Source organism: Ursus maritimus, unplaced genomic scaffold (genome assembly GCF_017311325.1).
Source record: "Ursus maritimus isolate PB19 unplaced genomic scaffold, ASM1731132v1 scaffold_7, whole genome shotgun sequence".
Classification (NCBI taxonomy): domain Eukaryota; kingdom Metazoa; phylum Chordata; class Mammalia; order Carnivora; family Ursidae; genus Ursus; species Ursus maritimus.
Window position 1 is genome coordinate 7,215,023 of NW_024426885.1, and position 18,648 is coordinate 7,233,670.

Here is an 18,648-nt window from a genome sequence, read left to right on the forward strand (position 1 = left end):
GTACCTCGTGTTCTAGAATTGTGCGTGATTCCCCCCTACTCCTTTGTATCCCGCCTGCCTGTTCACATTTAATTTGTTCTTAGCCGTGTGCAATGGATTAACGTTTCATCAGGGTGGGTTAAGATTGAATTGACATTAAAGCGGTCTTTTCCTATTTTCCTTCTGTCACTTTTAGGCGATTGTGGGCAGGGGTGGGGGGAGGCATCGACAGGAGGGGGAGGCAGTGCTCATCCCAAAAGTACCCTGGTGAGGACCAGGAGATAAGCCAGAGCGTCAGTGTGAAAGTAATTGCCAGTTGCAGGTCGGGAGGCCTGGCTGGAGCCCTCAGCCGTGTTCCTCCATCTAACGAGATGTCACATGGAACAAAAGCTTTAGGGGTTTTATTTAGCTCCTAATCCCCACGCTGAGAGAGCCGAGGTCCATGTGAGCTCACCCCCCAGGAGGAAGGGGGGCCGGCAAGCCTGGCACAGCCTCCTTTCTGGGACTGGTGCGGCTGTTGGGGAGTGAGGCGAAGTGACCGTGAGTGTTGTGTTTTGTCTACTAATGTTTCGGAGGATTAATAATTCAGGCCATCCTTTGAAATAGAAAACCCCCTGTTGGTCTTTCCTGCCGTCTAGAACGCAGCGGGTCTGTTGTGATGTGTGTAACTGAAGATTTATAGAGACCGGCGTCCTCCCTGGACTCGGCCGCCGTGCCTCCTGCCCGATGCCGGTCCCCAGCCGCCCGGTCCATATCGGCCGTTCCCAGAGCTGGGATGCGGCCGGCTGGTACGAGGGCCCCTGGGAGGTGGCCGAGGCTCCCGCGAGGAGCAGCTCCGTGGCGGACGGTGGCGCCCCGGGACTGTGGTACGAGCCGCAGGGCGCCGCCGAGCCCTACCTCTACCGGGAGGCCTTCTTCAACTCTGTGGCTGGAAGGAAGAGCCCGCTCGCCGACTTCACCTTTTACGACAGCAGACAGGCGCTGATGTCTGGCCGAGGTGGCCTGCTGCCGCGGGATTACTACGGGGACGCGGCGGGAGCCGCTGGGGCGCCCAAGGAGGCCCGCCACCCCCGCGACCCGGGACTCGGCCGCTCGCTGCCTGGTTACGGCGTGCCGGGCAGCAGGATGTCGTGGGATCAGGTGCCAGGCCGGGTCCCTGCGCTGCAGGAGACCGGGCACCTGTACCGGGATCCCGCAGCTAAAGGGATGGCTCAGGGGCAGCGGACGCAGAGCCGGGCCCCATCACCCATGCGGTGCGCAGGGGAGCTGGCCGAGGGCAGGTACGCCACTGAGGCCCCCGCCTACCCTGCCAGCCAGCTCTACAACGACGTGGGTGAGAGGCCCGTGGATTCTGCCCCTGCCAGGCCGGCAGCCCCCACCTGCCTGGTGGTGGACCCCACCGCAGCCAGCGTCTCTGACGGCGGCACGGGGGTGGCCCCTGGAGCCTTGAACCGCGGCTACGGGCCTGCCCGGGGCAGTGTCTCCTCTAGGATGGCTGATGAGAATTACGAGGCGGACCTGTCCTCTTTCCAGGGGCTCGGGGGCAGGAGGAGCACGCTGCCTGAGTTCCTGGCCCTCCTGCGGGCTGAGGGGGTGGCGGAGGCCACGCTGGTGGCCCTACTGCAGCAGGGCTTCGACTCTCCAGCCGTCCTGGCCACCATGGAAGATGCAGACATCAAGTGCGTCGCGCCCAACCTGGGCCAGGCCCGCGTGCTGAGCCGCCTGGCTGGCACCTGCAGGACTGAGATGCAGCTGCGCAGGCAGGGCCGGGGGGGCCCCTCGCCCCGGGTGCGCTCCAGCAGCTTCAGCCATCGCAGCGAGCTCCACGGTGACTTGTCTTCACTGGGTGCCTCGGCCTTGCAGCCCCAGCCCGTGGGGCCCCTGCAGGCGGCATCCCTCCACGCGGGAGACCTGGCTCGCCGCCCCTCCAGCGCACCATCCCAGCACCTCCTAGAGACGGCGGCCACCTACTCTGCCCCTGGGGTGGGCGCCCAAGCCCCCCACTTCCCCTCCAATTCTGGGTACAGCTCTCCCACCCCCTGCGCCCTGACAGCACGGCTGGGCCCCACGTACCCCCCACAGGCCGGGGTGGCCTTAACTCACCCGGGCCCCACCACCCCCCTTCACCCGGGCCCCAGAACGGCCTACTCCACAGCATACACAGTGCCCATGGAGCTGCTGAAGCGGGAGCGCAGCGTGGCCGCGTCGCCCTTGCCCAGTCCCCACGGCAGCCCGCAGCTCTTGCGGAAGCCCAGTGTCCCCGCGGAGCCGTCCACACTGCCGCCGGCCAGCCAGAGCCTCCACACGCCTCAACTGCCCTACCAGAAGGTGGCCCGGCGGACGGGGGCCCCCATCATCGTGTCCACCATGCTTGCTCCAGAAACAAGTAATGACCCTTCCCTGCCCTTCCTCGCTTGGGACATTGAGGGGACGGTGCGGGCAGAGCTTTGAGCACAGGACAGTGGGTCTTCACACTTTCGTTGCTCTCTTGCCGTGCCTGGAGAGCCCAGACCCACGCCCTGATGCGTGCACGCGCTCCCACGCGGCCAGCTAGCCAACTGATACGGGTTCTCCTGGGGGAGACAGATTCGCCGTTCAGGCTGACCTGCTGGGACAGCAGCATGGCCTTCCCTTTCTCTGGTTCGGCTCCAGCTGATAAGTGACTCTCCCTTTATGCAACACAAATGTGTTTCTGGGGGAAACCCAGAAATCATTCAGAACAGAATGAAACCGTCAGCTCACTGAGGGTCTTGTTTTCTCCAGTTCACCTTTGGTGGCTCTGGAGAAGGTGGGGGTATTTTTCCAGTGCCCCCCCACAAATTGTGCATCACTCGCTTGCCATTAGAAGTGTGTCGTAGCATGGAAACGCACTTCTGAAGGGTCTGTGCCCAGTATCCGAGGAGGGGGCCACCGTAGGGCTAAATCCGGGTGTGCTTCCAGGCTTGTGTGTTAAACAAAGCAGGATGACGAAATCCCTTAGAACTCCTGGTTTCAAAGGCAGACGTAGTCTCATTTTGGGAAATACAGGTGGGAATTCTGTTTCCTTGTAGGGAACGATCCATTTTCAAGTTGGAGAAAGAGAGAACCGTCCTAGGTGGTTCGCTTCAGAACAGTAGACAAGTATAATTTATTACGTGTGTTTCCTTGGGTATTGTGGGTGAAATTCCAGGTGGACGTTCTCTGAACAAAACTTACTTTGTGTTTTCACTGTAGAATCTTTACTGACAATTCAAGCTGTTCGTCAGTGTTTTTTTTTCCTCTATTCCTTCTTGCCGCCCCAATTTAGAAAACTGAATCCCTTTCAAATGAAATTTTTTTCTGAATCAATCGAATTCTCGGGTGGAGGGACTGGCGTGAGAAATAAGACGTACCTTTTTGAAAATACCCCCTTGTCAGCTGGGGGAGCCTGAGCTTAAAACCCTGAGGGGCTGTATTAGTTCTTCTATCACGTTTGTGGGGCTAGTGACCTCGTGGCTACCAGCAGGCTGAAATGGCTAGTGTGGCTTTTTTTAAGTTTGATCATACAATGTCTTTGACTTTTGTTTTCCTTCTCCCGCTCATCAGTGTGCGGCGGGAGAAATTCAGATGGGCACGCGGAGAGCGTGTGCACCTTCTCCCTCGCAAACATTCCTTCTTTGCAACCAACTAATTTGCATGGCGATGACATTTGTTGCTCCAGTAATTTCATCTGATAATGGCCGGGCTTGCAAAGCGGATCTGAAAACATATTCCTTAATTATGTGTTGCTAAGCAACGGGAGGGTTTGGTCATAATCACAGAAAGATTATCTCCTCATTGAAGTCCTGGAAAGGTTTTGCTGAAGGAGGACCTGTAAAATTGCGTTATTTTCTGCTTTCCTCTGTTTATCTTGCACGGCCTTCTAGCAGAAACATTCCCCGGTATTTGGGTACGGGGTTGAGGGATATTATTTAAGTTGCTTGGAGTATGATTGTTAACACACTGTTTTGTAGACCAAAGGATATTGATTTTTGTTTCATTTGCATGGCAGCCAGCCAGTGCCAAGGAAGCCTGCAGTCGGAAGTCTGCCAGCAAATAAATTTCTCTGTCGGATGATCTGTCCCGTAGTGGTCGTTCTCTTCCTCGATCCTTCTGCTACATTCAGTGTGTCATTATGACCCTCCCCCGAAAGCGGTGTGTCAGGGACCTGGGGGTAGGAATTTGGCTTCCCCCGGAGCTTCCAGCCTGTAGGACTGGCATTTTGGGGGGCAGCCTTCGTAGCATCCACAGCCAGATTTGGATCTGTTGGCTCCTAGCACCAAGCTCCGGGCAGTCGCTTTGCCCCCGAGAGGGTAGCATTTATGCTTAAGGGAAGCACCCCAGCCCTGAAGTCTGGAAACCCAAAGCTCCCACGGGGCAGCCGCAGCTAGCCTGTGCTGCCAGGCTGAGCCAGGGGATGGCCGTCTTCAAACCCAGCTCTGGCCACCGCGGTCATTGGTGGCACAGCCAGGGTGACTAAATCTTCGTTTTGGTCTTCACCTGACTCAGGTTTCCCTCTGCTCTGGAGGGTCAGGGAAGGCAGCTCTCTTCTCTCTCTTTGGAGAGGCAGTCTGTAGGTTTCCAGCGGGTTGTGTGTTTGGTGTTAAGTGCGTGGTTTTACTTTGACATTCTTTGGCTGTTCTAACACCTGTGTGCTTTTCTTACTCCATGAACTACCTGCTTCCCCTTGGTTGGCTTTGTGGGTGCAAAAGTAGGCTGTGTGCCAGTCCATGGACCAGGCAGTTCAGGGTGGCCAGACGAGGGCCACGCGTGCAGCCCGCCAGCCCCACGTGACGGGGGATTAGCTGCACATCAGACCTGATCAGACCTGGGTGAGAGTTGGCATCTGGTGGATCTGCTGTCGCTTACACACTGACCTGGTTGACCGTGGCACAAGCTGCAGAACCTTCCAGCTGTGGCTGCAACCCAGCGTCGCCCCCTCCCGCACGTCACGTGGATGGAGCCTGTCTGTGACCGTGCAGCGGGGCGCGTCCTGTGAACAGCAGCTCTGCAGCCACGGTCGTGTTTGCATCTTCCCCTAAGACAGCAGAGCGCACCGCCCGCAGAGGGCTCGCCGAGAGCGCACCCGCGCTCACAGTTTCAAATGAGAGCTGCAGTCTGGTCTGCTCTGTCCGGGGGTCTGTTTCCTTCCAGGCATTTTTCTGGATGCATTCGGATTTATTAAGTGTTGTGACCCCCATCCAGTAGCTGGGCCGCTGCCTGAGGACCTTTCAGGACGCATCCAAGGTCCGTTGGCGCTGGGGCTGTGGGGAGACGGGTGGTTGGCACCGTGTTCCCGGTCATCAGAGCTGGTCATGCGTGTGTCAGCGTTTGATGCGGTGCCAACACACAGTGTGGGTGCCTGGCCTCCTGGGTAGGAAGGCCCCGCGGGAGAAAACTCCAGTCTCGGAATCAGAATGGAGGATTGGGTGCGTGCACACCTGGGGATTTCTTCCTTGTCCTTGGCTTTCTTGGAGGGACCCTCTGCATGTGAGGCCAGTGCTGGGAGGAAGACGGAGGGGCGATGCACGGGCTTGAGGGTAAGGACTCTCAAACTGTCAGGCGGGAGGGAGGCCACCACCAAGCCCCAGAGGCACCCAGAGCCAGCCGATCACACCCATCCCCTACCCGGAAGTAGAGCCAGCCTGGGAGGGGTGGGATGGGGATCTGGGGACCGTGACCCTGAGCTGGTCCTGCAGGGCAGCAGGGTGATGACATCAGCCCTTCGGCTAGAGAGCCTTACTTTGGCAAGATCTTGCTGTTTGACTGAAGAGAGGTGGAGGGCAAGTAGGGCATCCCCTACGCTCCTGAACACAGAGCATGGACCGAGTAAGGCCGCCTGGGAGCTTGGCTCTGGCTCGTTGATTATTCAGCCGTGTGCCGGGCCCCAGGTCAGACGTTTGACGCTCACAAGTGTGTAAGACCCAGGCCTGGTCTTTGGGTGCTCTGCAGCCTGGGGTAGTGTCAGGGGTGGGGGTGGTGCCCTGTTTCACAGGGGACACACACGGGGGCCTTTGGGGAGCCTGGTGCTGTTGGGAATGCCTGTCTTCTAAGGACATGGTGTGCACTGGAGGGAAGAGCTGAGGGCTGAGCACCAACTCTGGAGCAGCCATCAGACTGCAGACATCGTGGACAGGCCAAGAGCAAGGACATGGCCCCAGGTGGCACAGGGGAGCAAAGACCTGTGTGCGCGAGGCCCGGCCTACAAGAGCTCTTACCATCCTGGCTGCCACTTTGTGACTCCCTGGGCATCTCCCAGGCTTTTTTTTTTTTTTTCCCTGCAGAGTGATTTTTTTTTTTTTTACCTCCATGGCCAAGAAATTTCCAGCCCCATGGAGCAGGAAGGGGACTTGTCTGAGGCCACTCAGCCAAAACTCTTCTCTCTGGCCAGGACCCTCTTCCCCACAGTCGCCTCCCGGACACGTCCAGCTTGGGGAGCAGCCGTGCACTTCAGAGGTGCTGACGGCTCAGCCTTTCCAAGCCAGTAGAACCCCTGCCGTGTGTTCCGCGCCCTTAAAACTGGCAAGCACTTGATCCGTCTTTCAGGCTGGCCCCTGTGCACGTGTTTGGAGTCAGATGTGGCTCTGGTTCATTTTTTTCCAAATTCAGGGTGGCCCCTCAGCGGTCACCTGCTCCTGCCCTCTGCATTCAAGGCCCCAGGTGGAGCCGTTCCCCACCCTCGTAGGGCCCCCATGATTCCCACCCTCTGTTGGAGGTCACTGGACTGACCTGTCGTTCCTGGCCTTCGCTGGTGACTGCTGTTTTCCCAGAGTGGGAGCGATCCCCTTCTACCTGTCAGTGCCCAGGAGAATTTGAACCTTGGTCATTTCCTCCTTACCAGACTGAGTGCAGAGCCTGAACTTGGTATCACCCTTTGCTCTTGTAGCTGTTTTTACTGGGCAGAGTCTGAATTTCTCCGTTCTCACTGGGCTTCTGGAAAACTGCACACCAGGGAGTAGGACTTCGCCAGCATAAGGTAGTTGAATGGACGCTGTGTATCTTTTGGGGACCGTGTTGGCTTCTCTGTTTCCACTTCCATGTCTGTCAAAGGAAGGTAGGAATTGACCCTGCCTCGTGGGCGTGTGCAGATGCAGCAAGCATAGGAAGAAGTCACTTGAGTGTTGAGGTCATTAAACCTGCGTGGCCTTGGCCAGAGCCTGGGCCTGCTTCGGAAATGGTGCTTTACGCATCGTCATCATCTCCTGGTCACTTCTGCGGCCGGATGCAGTGCTCTGGGTTGGGGGGCACTGCAGAGCTCAGAGGCCAGGCCCGTCCCCCAGCTCTCTGCCTCTCAGAGTAGCCTCCTGTGATCTTTTGGGTGTGCACTTGGTGCTTCTGTCCGTGGAGGACAGCGTCCGGCTGGGCTGTGGTCGGGCGGACTGGGGAAGAGCCTGCTGCTGCCTGTGTTGGGGGGCGAGGGGCGCTCTGCCGGGCCTGAGTCCGATTAAAGCTTAACGGGCCTTTCACAAAACTGGGTATCTGGGAATTTCTGTCAACTTCTTGTACAGTGCACCCTCCACCCCTGCATCGATGGCTCAGACCCCCTCTGCAGGGGTGTATGTGTCTGTGATTGTCCAAGGAGCATGGTCTGGGAACGTGGGTTTGAACTCCAGCCCTCTGCTACCCGGGCCAGGAAGCCCCCACCCCTTGGTTGAAGTGGGCTCTCGGCCCTCTTGGGGGGCCGCTGCAGGGTCACACGGGGTTTCTGCCTAACACGCGGGACACAGAGAGGGTGGCTAAGGAGGCTCGTCCTGGCTGTGCTTTCCTGCGGAGTTAGTTTAAAGCAATCGATTCATGTTCTCCTGGGAGAGAGTGGAGCCTATTCTACTCTGGGACCGGCCGCCTCTGCCCAAGCTCCTGTCTCCAGACCCTCTTTTGTGTGGCCTGAGCAGGCCCGAAGTTTCCCGGAACAGGTTGGTTGTGCCCTCTCTCTAGACGGGCATTCTGTCTTCCTGCTTTAGAAAGAGCGGGGCCTCGCCCACTCGCACAGCCCCTGCCTTCAAGGAGTGACCTGGCAGGCTCAGCTTTGGCTTCCAAAGAACAGTTTGTGATTTTGTATCTCCTCCCACCCTTAGTCTCCTCCAGGGATGACTGCCTCTCCAAAATCTTTGAAAGAGGCAGCAGTCCTGACCACACAGCGTGGGCCAGATTTTTCTGGAAGATGTACAGAGTTAGGGGCACAGGGGGCCGAGCTGACTCCACAGTGTGGGTGAGTATGGGCAGGATTATCTGCCCAAGAAAAAGGGAAGCCGATTGAGCCCTTCACCACGCTCCTTTCCCACCTGACCTTTGCTCTTTAACTGCGTGATATTTGACGTGTAACGTTGTGTAAGTTTAAGGCGTACAGCACGTGACTTTGCTAGATGTACGTATGGCAGCACGGTCACGGGCGTAGCGGCGTTTAGTGTGTCACGTAATCATACAACATCCTTGTCTGTATTCGTGACTTTGCTAGATGTACGGTCACGGGCGTAGCGGCGTACAGCACGTGACTTTGCTAGATGTACGTATGGCAGCACGGTCACGGGCGTGGCGGCGTACAGCACGTGACTTTGCTAGATGTACGTATGGCAGCACGGTCACGGGCGTAGCGGCGTTTAGTGTGTCACGTAATCATACAACATCCTTGTCTGTATTCGTTGTACGTTGGGTCTCTGCGTTACACTTGCTGCGACTTTGCATCGTGAGACTGTCACACTTGTGCATCCCCCCCCCCCCCCCCCCCGTGTCATTCCTTGGTAACAACCAGTTCACTCTGGTTTTTACAGGTTTACCCTTTTTACATTCCACATACAAGTGATATCGTGCGTTCTTGTCTTTCTCTGACTGACCTCTCTGGCATAGCGTGATGTGTTCAGGGCCCCACCCGTGTTGTTGCAAATGGGAGAATATCTTCCTTCCTTGTGGCTGAATAATATTGTATTGTGTGTGTACTTCTCCTTTTTTATCCAGTCATCTGTTGATGGGCATTTGGGTTGTTCCCATATCTTGGCTGTTGGGAATAATGCTTTGATGAACACGAGAGCGCACATATCTGTTGAGATCCTGTTTTCATTTCCTTCGAATATATCCCCGGAAGTGGAAGGGCTGGACCTGTGATAGATCTATTTTGTTTTTCTCAAGAACGTCCAGAACTGTTTTCCACAGTCATTGGACCAATTGGCATTCCCATTAACAGTAAACATGGTTTCCTTTTTACCACATCCTCGCCAGCACCTGCTGTCACCTGTCTTCTTGAGGACAGCTGTTCTGGCAGCTGTGAGCTGATGTCTCGTGGTGATGTTGGTGTGCATTTCCCTGATGAGTAGTGATGTCGAACATCATCTCACGTGTTTCTCAGCCATTTTGCTCTCCTCCATGATCTTTGCCCTACACTGTGGTTCTCCAGCTTCCCATTTGGCTTCCCTGACCTCAGTGCTTGACCTGGGTCTTCCATGGACCCGTGGAGCCCAGGAAGCAGACAAGAAGTCTTCATTGGCTTTTGGTATCAGATATGTGCTTTGCAAATATTTTCTTCATTTTGTGGCTGTCTTCTCACGTTCTTGATATTGCCCTTGAAACACAAGTTTTAATTTTGATGAAGTTCAGTTTACGTACTTGTTTCCTTTGCTTGCTTTGCACTTTGGTATCATAATCCAAGGTCATGAAGATGTATGCCTGTGTTTTCTTTCTGAAGAGTTTGACCATGTTTGCTCTTACATTTAGGTGTTTGAACCATTTTGAGTCCAATTTGCGCGTGGGTGTGAGGTAGGGGTCTAGCTACATTCTCCTGCATGTGGATATCCGGTGGCTCCAGCACCTGTGTGCTTTTGCTTTTAGGGGAGTGAGCTAGGTGAGGGGCCCAGGCTAGGGCTGTGGGGGAGCCACGTATTATATGTAGTGCATCTGGCAGCTAATTATCCAAAGAAGGTAGACATTTGGGGGGCGGAGATATATATATATATATATATATATAAAGATGATTTTCAGGCATTTGGAGCTAATTTCTTATCCCCAAGGTTATATGAAGCAAGAATTCTAAAGCTGTTTCACAGGAGGAGCCTTGCTGGTACCTAGGAGTTTGGGGGTTTTTTGTTTCTTAGATTTATGGAACAGAAATCATGCTTATAGTCCATAATCGATGAGCCCACGTTAGCAGTATAGCACCTTAGTGTAAACAAACATGCTCTTGGGGGTTCTCCCCATTCTGAGGCTGGCTCACACAAAGAACTTTCTAGTTGTTTTTCATGTAAAGGAAAAAAACAGTCTGTTCACTTTTTCTTGCTCCCTCCACTGCTCAAGGAACAGGAAGGTACACTGCAGTTAAATTTAGCCAAATAGCGGTACGCAGTGTATGAATAAAACAACTTTTTTGCCAAATTGTTAGGAGAGCATAAAATCAAACCTGTAAACGCCCGTCCCCACTGGGAAGGTGGGCGGCTCTGGGGACATGTTCTCCTGAGAGCAGTTGAGAATTGATCCCAGGAAGGGTTTGCCAAATGTGAATGGAACAACTTGTTGTTTAAACAAGATTGGTGTGGGAGGAAGGATCCTGGTATGCGGAGTTTGTGCGAAGAAATGACGGCTCAGGACGGGAACTCTGACTTCTGGGTCCCAAAGGCAGGCACCTGAAGGGCTGGTGGGGCCCGGGGGAGCGAGTGCTCCCAGGACTGATGATATGAAAACATCACTTCCACAGGATGGCGGGGCGAGGGGGGAGGGTGGGCGGTGTTCACCAGCGTTGAGAGAATCCAGGACCGAATCAGCCCAGTAAATAGTCACGTGATTGTCACCATTCTGGAGCATATGAATTCCTGAGAAGGCTCTGGGTAATTCCCTATTAAGATGAACACTCTTGAGGCTCAGAGAGGTTAGTACTCTTCCCCAGGTCACACAGCAGGGCTGGGACTTGAAGCCAGACTGTCAGGACTCCAAGCCTGTGATGGGTCACTGTGCTGAACCACCAACCATGATGAACCACCGAGCACAGGGCTTCAGGGTCACATGGGAAAATCAGCAGTGGTGTCCAGCTGGGAAGGGGAAAGCAGCCCAAGTTGGAAGCTGAGGTCTGTGTCAGCAAGAAAGGGGTAAAGTGGGTGATTCCAGAGGAGTCCCAGAGGAGTGGTGCTCTAAGGCTCACTTTCCCAAGAGTGGCATTGGGGTGTTGGGCTCCACTCGTCTCCAGAGGCCTGAGGATCCTGTCACACCATGCACTGGCCCAGGTTTTGCTCCCGGCCAGCCTCGGTGCCCTGCCCGGTGCTCTGCTGCAGAGCCAAGCCCCTTGCCTCCTACCCTGCTGCCTTTCAGGAGAGCCAAGGAAATGAGTTTTTCTGCGTGCTGAGATAGAGTATAAATGTTCTTTGGTCCTAAGAGGATTAAGCCTCGCTCTGGGGAATGGCTCTAACGCACAAGGACAGCGTTGAGTAGAGGGGGAAACAAGCATATGAGGAAAGAGGAAGCTGGGTGGGAGGCCAGAACACAGAGCTTTCCCTGCAGTCTTGTGCCCAAGGAGGTGGGCATGTCTCCCCAGGCTTCCTAGCAACCCAAGTAAAGAGGGAAATGAGATCACTTAATTCACACTGTGCCCACGACGGGGCCGAGGAGCCCGTGTGGCTGCGAGGTGTTGCTGCTGTCCTTGCCCACCTGGCTCTGCGTGTGTGGTGTGCGCTCTTGTGTCACCTTCCCTGGGGCCCAGCCTGCCCCTCTCCATTCAGGAGCTCCGTGACTCATGACTGCTTCCTCTGCGTCGTCTTCTAATTTTTATAAAACGTTAGTTTAAAATTTTCAGTGGGCCTCACCCGGTTGCAGTTGCTAAGCTCGCGTGTGCGGGTTTGGGGCCAGCGGCGGGTGGGGGTGCTGCTGTTCCTGAGGCTGACCTCTGATTTCCTCTCCAGGCTGTCTGCCTCTTCCCCGGGCCGGCCCCACGGCAGGCATTGCCAAGTCCAAGGGGAAGTGGCGATTCTCCTCAGTTGAAGGGGGCCGTGCCTGGAGAGGTGGACACTGTCGCCAGCCGCACAGCGTGGGCCTGGCCGCTCTCCCTCCACGTACGGTGCTCAAAGCTGACCTCTCAACCTAACCAACTTCCCCACTGGGGATTTTTCTATTAGATGCTTTTTATTTGATGGAATAAATATGACTTTGTGATGGGTTCTAGTGTTTCCCTGTGAACTGGGCTTTGAGCCTGGAACACTTTAGAAGTCATTACGTTTTAAGAAAAAAAGTTAGAGAGGAGAAGAACGGGGAGGGGCTATCCCACCAGCTGTCGTGCTTGGGAAAATCACTTCCCGGCCACTCTGGGGCCCGAGGGCAGCACGCTTGGCCGCTGGCCTGCCGGATAGCAAGCCTGTTAAAGGGTCTTTAGAATCACTTTTCTTTTTGGTTTTAGGGCCACATGAGAAACGGAGTTAGCTGAAAGCCTTGGGCTGCTTCCCTCTCCCATCCCAGCTTTGGTGGCTGTCGTACCTAAGAAACAGGGCACTATTTTGTTTTTATGGGCACGGGGCCCAGGCAGCATGGTCAGAAGAAGGAGCCTGGGTCTGCCAGGCTCTTTCCGGGGCCTTTCAGGAGGAAGGATGGTGTCTGCCCCTCAGGGGGCGCCGAAGGAGTCCGGGGAGGAGTCAGCCCCCGGGTCCATAAGCAGGAAACACCGGGGCGCGCGGTGCGCAGGGCAGCGTTGTTCACGGCTGTCGTGCGTTCACGGGTCACTTGGGCATCTATCTGCCTTGCTGCTTCCTGTCCTTCGGGTGGGAAGGCCCTTCCAGGCACCAAAAAAGAGTGCGGGGTGTCCTCAGCCTGGTCAGGGACCCGCCTCTCCAAGGGCTTCCCTGGCCCTGTTGTATCCCTGTCCCTGACCTGCCGCATCCCAGACTGTTCTTGCCCTCAGTCCCCTAGACAGCGCCACAGCCCCCTGCTGGGCGCGAGGCCCCGTAAGTGCTCCCGGGGGAAGCGGTTGGGGTAGGAGAGCCCCGCTGTTGGTGGCTTGACTGCAGCCTGCTGGGGTTCCTGCAGAGTCCTGTCGGCCCTACGTGAGCCAGGAACACACGCTGACGGCACACAGGCCGGCAAGTGGGCGTGCAAAGCTTGCCTCCGCCAGACTCTTCTGGCAACCATCCCTTCTTTTCTCATCTTTATTTCATTTTATTTGTCTCAAACATCCCCTTCTGTTGTTGCCATGGGCACATTTTTAGAACTTGAGAAGTACTCACATGGAAACCCCCCCACGCCACGGGCAGGTAGGGCCTTTTCCGGGAGTCCTGGAGGGTCTGCGCCGCCCCTGCCCTCCTCGCCCCTCCCCAGGGCTGGCCCAGGACGCACAGAGAAAGCCCAGGAGCCAGGCCCGTGTCACAAGCCCCACATCCCGGTGGCCGGGTCCTTCGGGCAGAGAGGGCACAGTTTCCAATGTCCGACCGCTCGGAAAAAGGCCGTGTTGTGGAGAACGGACTCTGTGCGTCTGGCTTGTAGCCTTTGGGGCGACTGCTGGTGTTTGCACGCACACGAACCCCAGCAGCTGCTCTCCCGTCTGGGACGTGGCTCTCGTGGTGGCAAAGCCCACGTCCTAGAGAGCAGCAGTGGCCTTGAGAGTGCCGCACGGGTCGTTCACCGTTCCGTGTCGGTCACGCCACTTGCAAGGATGGTTTCGCACGTTGCCGGCGTGTTGTCCACACCACGAATGAGCTGAATGATAAATGAACCTCAGCGCAGGAACAGGAGGTGAGCAAGGAGGTGTTCGGAGGGGCCGCTCTGGAAAGCTATTCCAGGCTCGCCTAGGTTGCCCAGAGCTTCTGCCAAAGGATGTGGAACACACTCCCCCCCCAGGCTAATTGAAAGCCCAAGGAAACAGACATATGGTAACTGGTAAACACCCTACACACTCAGAGTATTTTCTAGGAAAAATAGTTGGTAGGGAGCTCTGGGCGGAGAATCCTCACTGTTCTCTCCTCCGTCCTCTATCGATGAGGCCTGTTGTCCTGACCATCTCTCCAGTTACTGTTTAGAAGGGACACTACGGTGTCATGTCTGTCCCCCCTGCCCCCCCATCTGTCCACAGCTGGTGGTGACCAGCTGTGAGAGATCCACCACACTGAACAGCCGTGTTGGCCAGGCCTGGCCCTTGGTCTTGTCCCTGTGGCCCTGAGCTGGCCGAAGCACACTCTGGGCTCCTCCCTCCTTCCAGGCCTGCACGTCCGTGACACCAGAGGCCTGTGGGCTCAGGGTGCAGAGTGGCTGTGACCTGTACCGGAGGTCACACATAGGTTGCTTCCTGTCACGATGGTCTCGGAAAGCCTGTGTCGGGGGAGTCCAGAGGGTGATGCTTTTAGGGGCAGAGGTCAAGAGCCAAGCTGGACCAGGTTTCTTATCAGCCAGGCCCACAGGTGTATGTTGGGTCTTAGGGCACTTTGTGGAATGACCTCGTGTCCCCAAGAGTGGCTTGAGGAATGGGGACCAGGCACTCGCAGCTTGCTCACCGTTCTCTGGTGTTCTGACTTGTTTGGATGCTTGCTTTTAGTCTCCGTGGTTCTCAGGCTCGAGGGGCAACCAGCAGAAAGAGGGACTTGAACGGACCCTGGTGAGGTCGCAGCTTGGAAGGTACCGAAGAGGGGGAGGGGGTTATTCTTCCTTTGGTGCCACAAGATCATGTTGGATGACACTTACCACCCTGACATGCCTCTCTGGGGCCACAAAATCCAGAGTGACCCCAAAGGGAAGGGTCCATCCCTGCTGTGTCCCAGATGAGGATTCTTGATTTGGGGACCACGTGTAATTGACAAATGGCCAGTGTTGCGGTGGAGGGGGGATCTTAAAGGCCTGCCCATCTCCTAAGCTGGGATCACCTGTCTGTCATCAGACTAGATGCGGCCGGGGCCAGGATCTGTGGCTCTGTCCAGTGCCCAAGGCATGCTGGGATGGTTAGGGGGTGAATTGTGACCTCACCCAGATGGGGAGCCAGTGGGTCCTTGAACCTGGGGGTCGGCTGTTCCCAAGCCTAGTGTCTGCGCAGACCACATCCCTCCATCCCATCCTCCCTCCCTCCGCGCTCCAGGACCACCCACGTGAGACTGGCCTTCGGAGAAACCCGGAACAGGAGTCCGGTCTTACCACAAACAGAAGTAGAACCTGGCATCCTTGGCTGCTTCGCTGTGGAAATGTGTCCCGCAGTGGCCTGCTTGGTCTTCTGTTTTGTCCCTGTGCCCCTGAGCAGGTTGAACCTCGGTCCCCTGAGCCCATCCCTCCCCCGAGACCTGGGGGGAAGCGCTTCCTCCTCCTTCCTGCTTCTTTCGGCCCCGTCGGTCAGGAGGCGCTAAGTGGATGGTGTTCAGCCCACCCCCAGTGGAAAGCACCTGTTTCGGGAGCTTCTTCAGGGCAAAGGGATTCGTCGGAAGCACGAGGCTCCCTGGGGACTGGTAGGGTGACGGGCACAAACCGTCAAAGCCAGGAGCCGCTCTGGAGAGGGTGCGTTGAGTGCGGTATCTGTGCTACCGAACAGCTCCCTCCCCCCGCCCGGGGCTGCACGTGAGTGTCCACGGGAATGATTTCAAGCAAGTGATCAACGGTTCTTGGTTGTGTTTTGAAGCTCTGCTGGAAAAAGGAGAATTTTCTGTCCCTTTTCTATGTTTCTGTCCCCGGTGTGGTGTGGACACTATATAGTTCAGGCTGCTGGGCCAGTTTCCCTGGGTTGCTCTAAGGAACCAGTTAAACCAGCCACAATGCTTGTCTTTCTGGAGGTACAGAGTTCTCCTTTTCTTTGTAGACACCTGCTTGTGTTCCGGAAGTCAGCTCACGCATGTGCCCTGGGCTGACGGCGATCCCCCGGCAAGCCTGGCGGGGGGAGGGGGCAATGGCCCAGGAGCCTGGGAGCCTCCTGCTTGGCCGGCTTTCCGTCCAGCTGTTACCTGAGCCACAGAGGAGGTGGCCTGAAGGCACCCCACTGCGAGCGCCATGACTCGTTAAGACCCATGTTTTATTTAAGAAGCGAATTTCCTTATCCTGGGGCCATCTCTCAACTGAACCGCCGACTCACTCAGAGACACTAAAATCAGAGGCGAGGAGTGGCTTAAACCCCGGCCCCTCCGTGGGACACAGCCAGCCCTGTGAGGAGTCCCCTTAGCGGCGGTCACCAGTGTGCTCAGAGGGCCTGGTGAGGCCGGGTCTTCCCACACTCACTTTATTGAGAGAGAACCCAGGCCCGTGCCAGTCAACCCGCTAACATGTGCGATGCAGTGGTTACGTGTGTTCACAGCTCGGTGGCAGACCACGGCCTCGAGGGACCCGACTGCTTCCGAGGTGCTGGTGCTCCCAGGGCACCGGGTCTGCGCTGAGCTCCCCTCCTTCCCGGCCGTGCTACTCATCCCTAGAGAGACTTGGGCTGGTGCCTGGAGTGGCTGGGGTTCCGCACGGGATGGCACGGCCATTGCCACATTCTTATCTTAGAAAGTACTTCACTCCTTTTTATTCCCTGGTACCATTTTTAAGCCAGGTTCTTCTCTTTTGTTCTTGACTCCTGTTTTTCCAGCACCTGGCCTGGGGCTCACCCTTGCTCAGGGTTGAGTTAAATAATTTTCTGCCTGGCAGGGTCCTCCATGGCCTTGGCGCCGTGACACTGGCGCTCAGGGCAGCAGGGCCCATGCTCCGCCTGCAGGCCACTGCTCGCCCGCCAGGTGCTGCCTGGACCCTGTCACCCTCCAGGGTCCCGGTGCCCGTGGAGTGAAAGGTTGAACAGCTTCCTTCCAGGCAGGGGCAGCGACCTGACGCAAGGCTCCTAGGGCCCCGACCATAAGGCTTAGCATCAGGTGGGGGTTCTGGGGTGTGCCGAGGGAGAAGTCCAAGAGCTGGGGGCTCACCAGAAAGTGAGAAGATAGGAATGCTGTTTCAAGAGGCCACACCAGGGTCTCCACGCCCGGTGGCCTGGCCCTTCCCTGGGGGAGGAGAAAGGTGTCTTGGTCTTCACACAGGGGTGCCTGTGATTATGAATCCTGTGACTGACATGCCCACAGCTCAGCCCTGCTTGGGGCGCTGACCCCGCACAAGTCGTCTGGGTCTTAAAAAAACAGACTTGTTCCATCCTGGGAAGGCCTAGGGCCAAGCTTCCAAGTTTCTGCACCATCCGCGTGGGTCACGTCCGTGCTGCTGTCTTTGTCGGGTCGCAGGCACCCACACTTACACACATATACACACACACTCACACCCGGCCTTGCCCTCCTGAGCACAACAGTCTGCTTGCACCGCACAGCAGATGACTCCGGGGCCTCTGGCTCACAGTTCTGAGCTCGGCCGCGGCAGGACAGTCTGCAGCGGCCCCCACCCCACCCCCATCAGCTGGGCCGCCAGGGGCTTTGCTCAGGGGTCCTTCCTCCCAGGTGCCTCACACCGGAGTGCACAGAGGCTCCAGCGCAAGCGTGGACAGCCCGATGGCCTCACCGTGGGAGCGACGTTGCATCGGTTCTGCCACATGATGTGGCTCTGAGCAAAGTCCGAAGCCAGCCCATTTCCGGGGCTGGGGAAGTGCCCTCCACCTTGTGGGGGCACAAAGGTCATGTTAGGAGGGGGCCCTGGGCGGTCACGGAACAGTGCCGGGCGCAGCTGAGGCCCTCCACAGTGAAGGAGGTGGGCGCAAACCAAGGCACCCGCCACGGAGCCCCGCAGAGCAGCCCTAGAGTGACGGAGGAGGTCGTGGGACCCCTGGTCACGGGCCTGGAGGGGGTGGCATGGGAGGTCCAGCTGCACACTGAGATCTAATTCTGGGTTGTGGGCCTTTTCTTCCCTCCCCTGGGGCCTCCCTATGTCTCCCATCTCCCTTCTGACCTTCGCCTTCCTTTCCGGCTTCTAGAGGGGATTGGGCTCGCTCAAGTGTGGCAGGCAGATACCAACCAGCCTTGCCGGGGGCTCGTGATCAACCGGGACTCGGAAGCTGAAAGTGCTGAGATCCATTAGTGATGTCTGCCGTGAGTGTGGGAAGGGAAGAGTGTGCGTGTGTGCGAATCCCTGGGGCCGGGCAGCTGTACTTTCTCCTTCTGGTGCTGACTCGCCAAGGCGCGTAACGGCGACTCCATTCTAGCCTGAGCTGAACTGTGAGATGTGTTGATTTAACTTCTATGCTAGAAAAGTTGTCTTCCACAGTTGGCCCTGATTAAAGCTCACTTTGTGTTCTGATCGTGAAGCAGCCCGAGGAAAAGCTGTTTCTTCCATTAGGCAGACTCCCTGTGCCTTTGGAGCTCCCGGGGGGAGCGGCGGCGTCTCGTTCCTCTGCGGGCCCCGAGAACGGCACCAGGCCTGCATGCCAGAGCCTGTCGAAGGTATGCACTTGGAAAGAAGTGAGGCCAGACCCTGCTCTGGGGGGTCCACGTCGGAGAGTCGCCTCCGCCCACGAAAGCCGCCACGTGGGCTGGGAGCTGGGAGCTGCTGTTGGTTCCCTGGAACCGACTTGACTTAGGCGTCAGCTAGGACGCGTGCTGCGTGCGGATGTGAAGCCAGACACTGCTCTTGGTCTTCGGCCCTCAGATCATGAGTGTTCGTTCCTCCGCCACCACCGTCCTTCCAGCCAAGCAGGCCTCCCCTGGCAGAACTGTCCGGGGATAAGATGAGACTCGAAAAGAGACAATCTGAAAAAAAAAAGATCGGGTTCTGTTTGCGGTGGGGGCCACGTATCTGCACATCGCCGTGTTCTCAAAATCATCCCACGGCCTGTGCAGGATGGGG

At 56.8% G+C, this 18,648-nt stretch overlaps 1 protein-coding gene across 4 annotated transcripts in view; it reads left to right on the forward strand.

Annotated features, from left to right (window-relative positions):
* Positions 1 to 18,648, forward strand: part of CTBP2 (C-terminal binding protein 2) — a 157,460-nt gene that overhangs the window by 119,732 nt on the left and 19,080 nt on the right. Inside the window, exon 1 of one of the 4 annotated variants that reach the window (XM_040624253.1) lies at positions 706 to 2,365. The exons of the other annotated variants lie outside the window; for them this stretch is intronic. Within the exon in view, the coding sequence (XP_040480187.1) occupies positions 706 to 2,365 (1,660 nt within the window). Of the gene's footprint in view, positions 1 to 705; positions 2,366 to 18,648 lie in introns of those variants that run through there. 4 annotated transcript variants of the gene reach the window in all.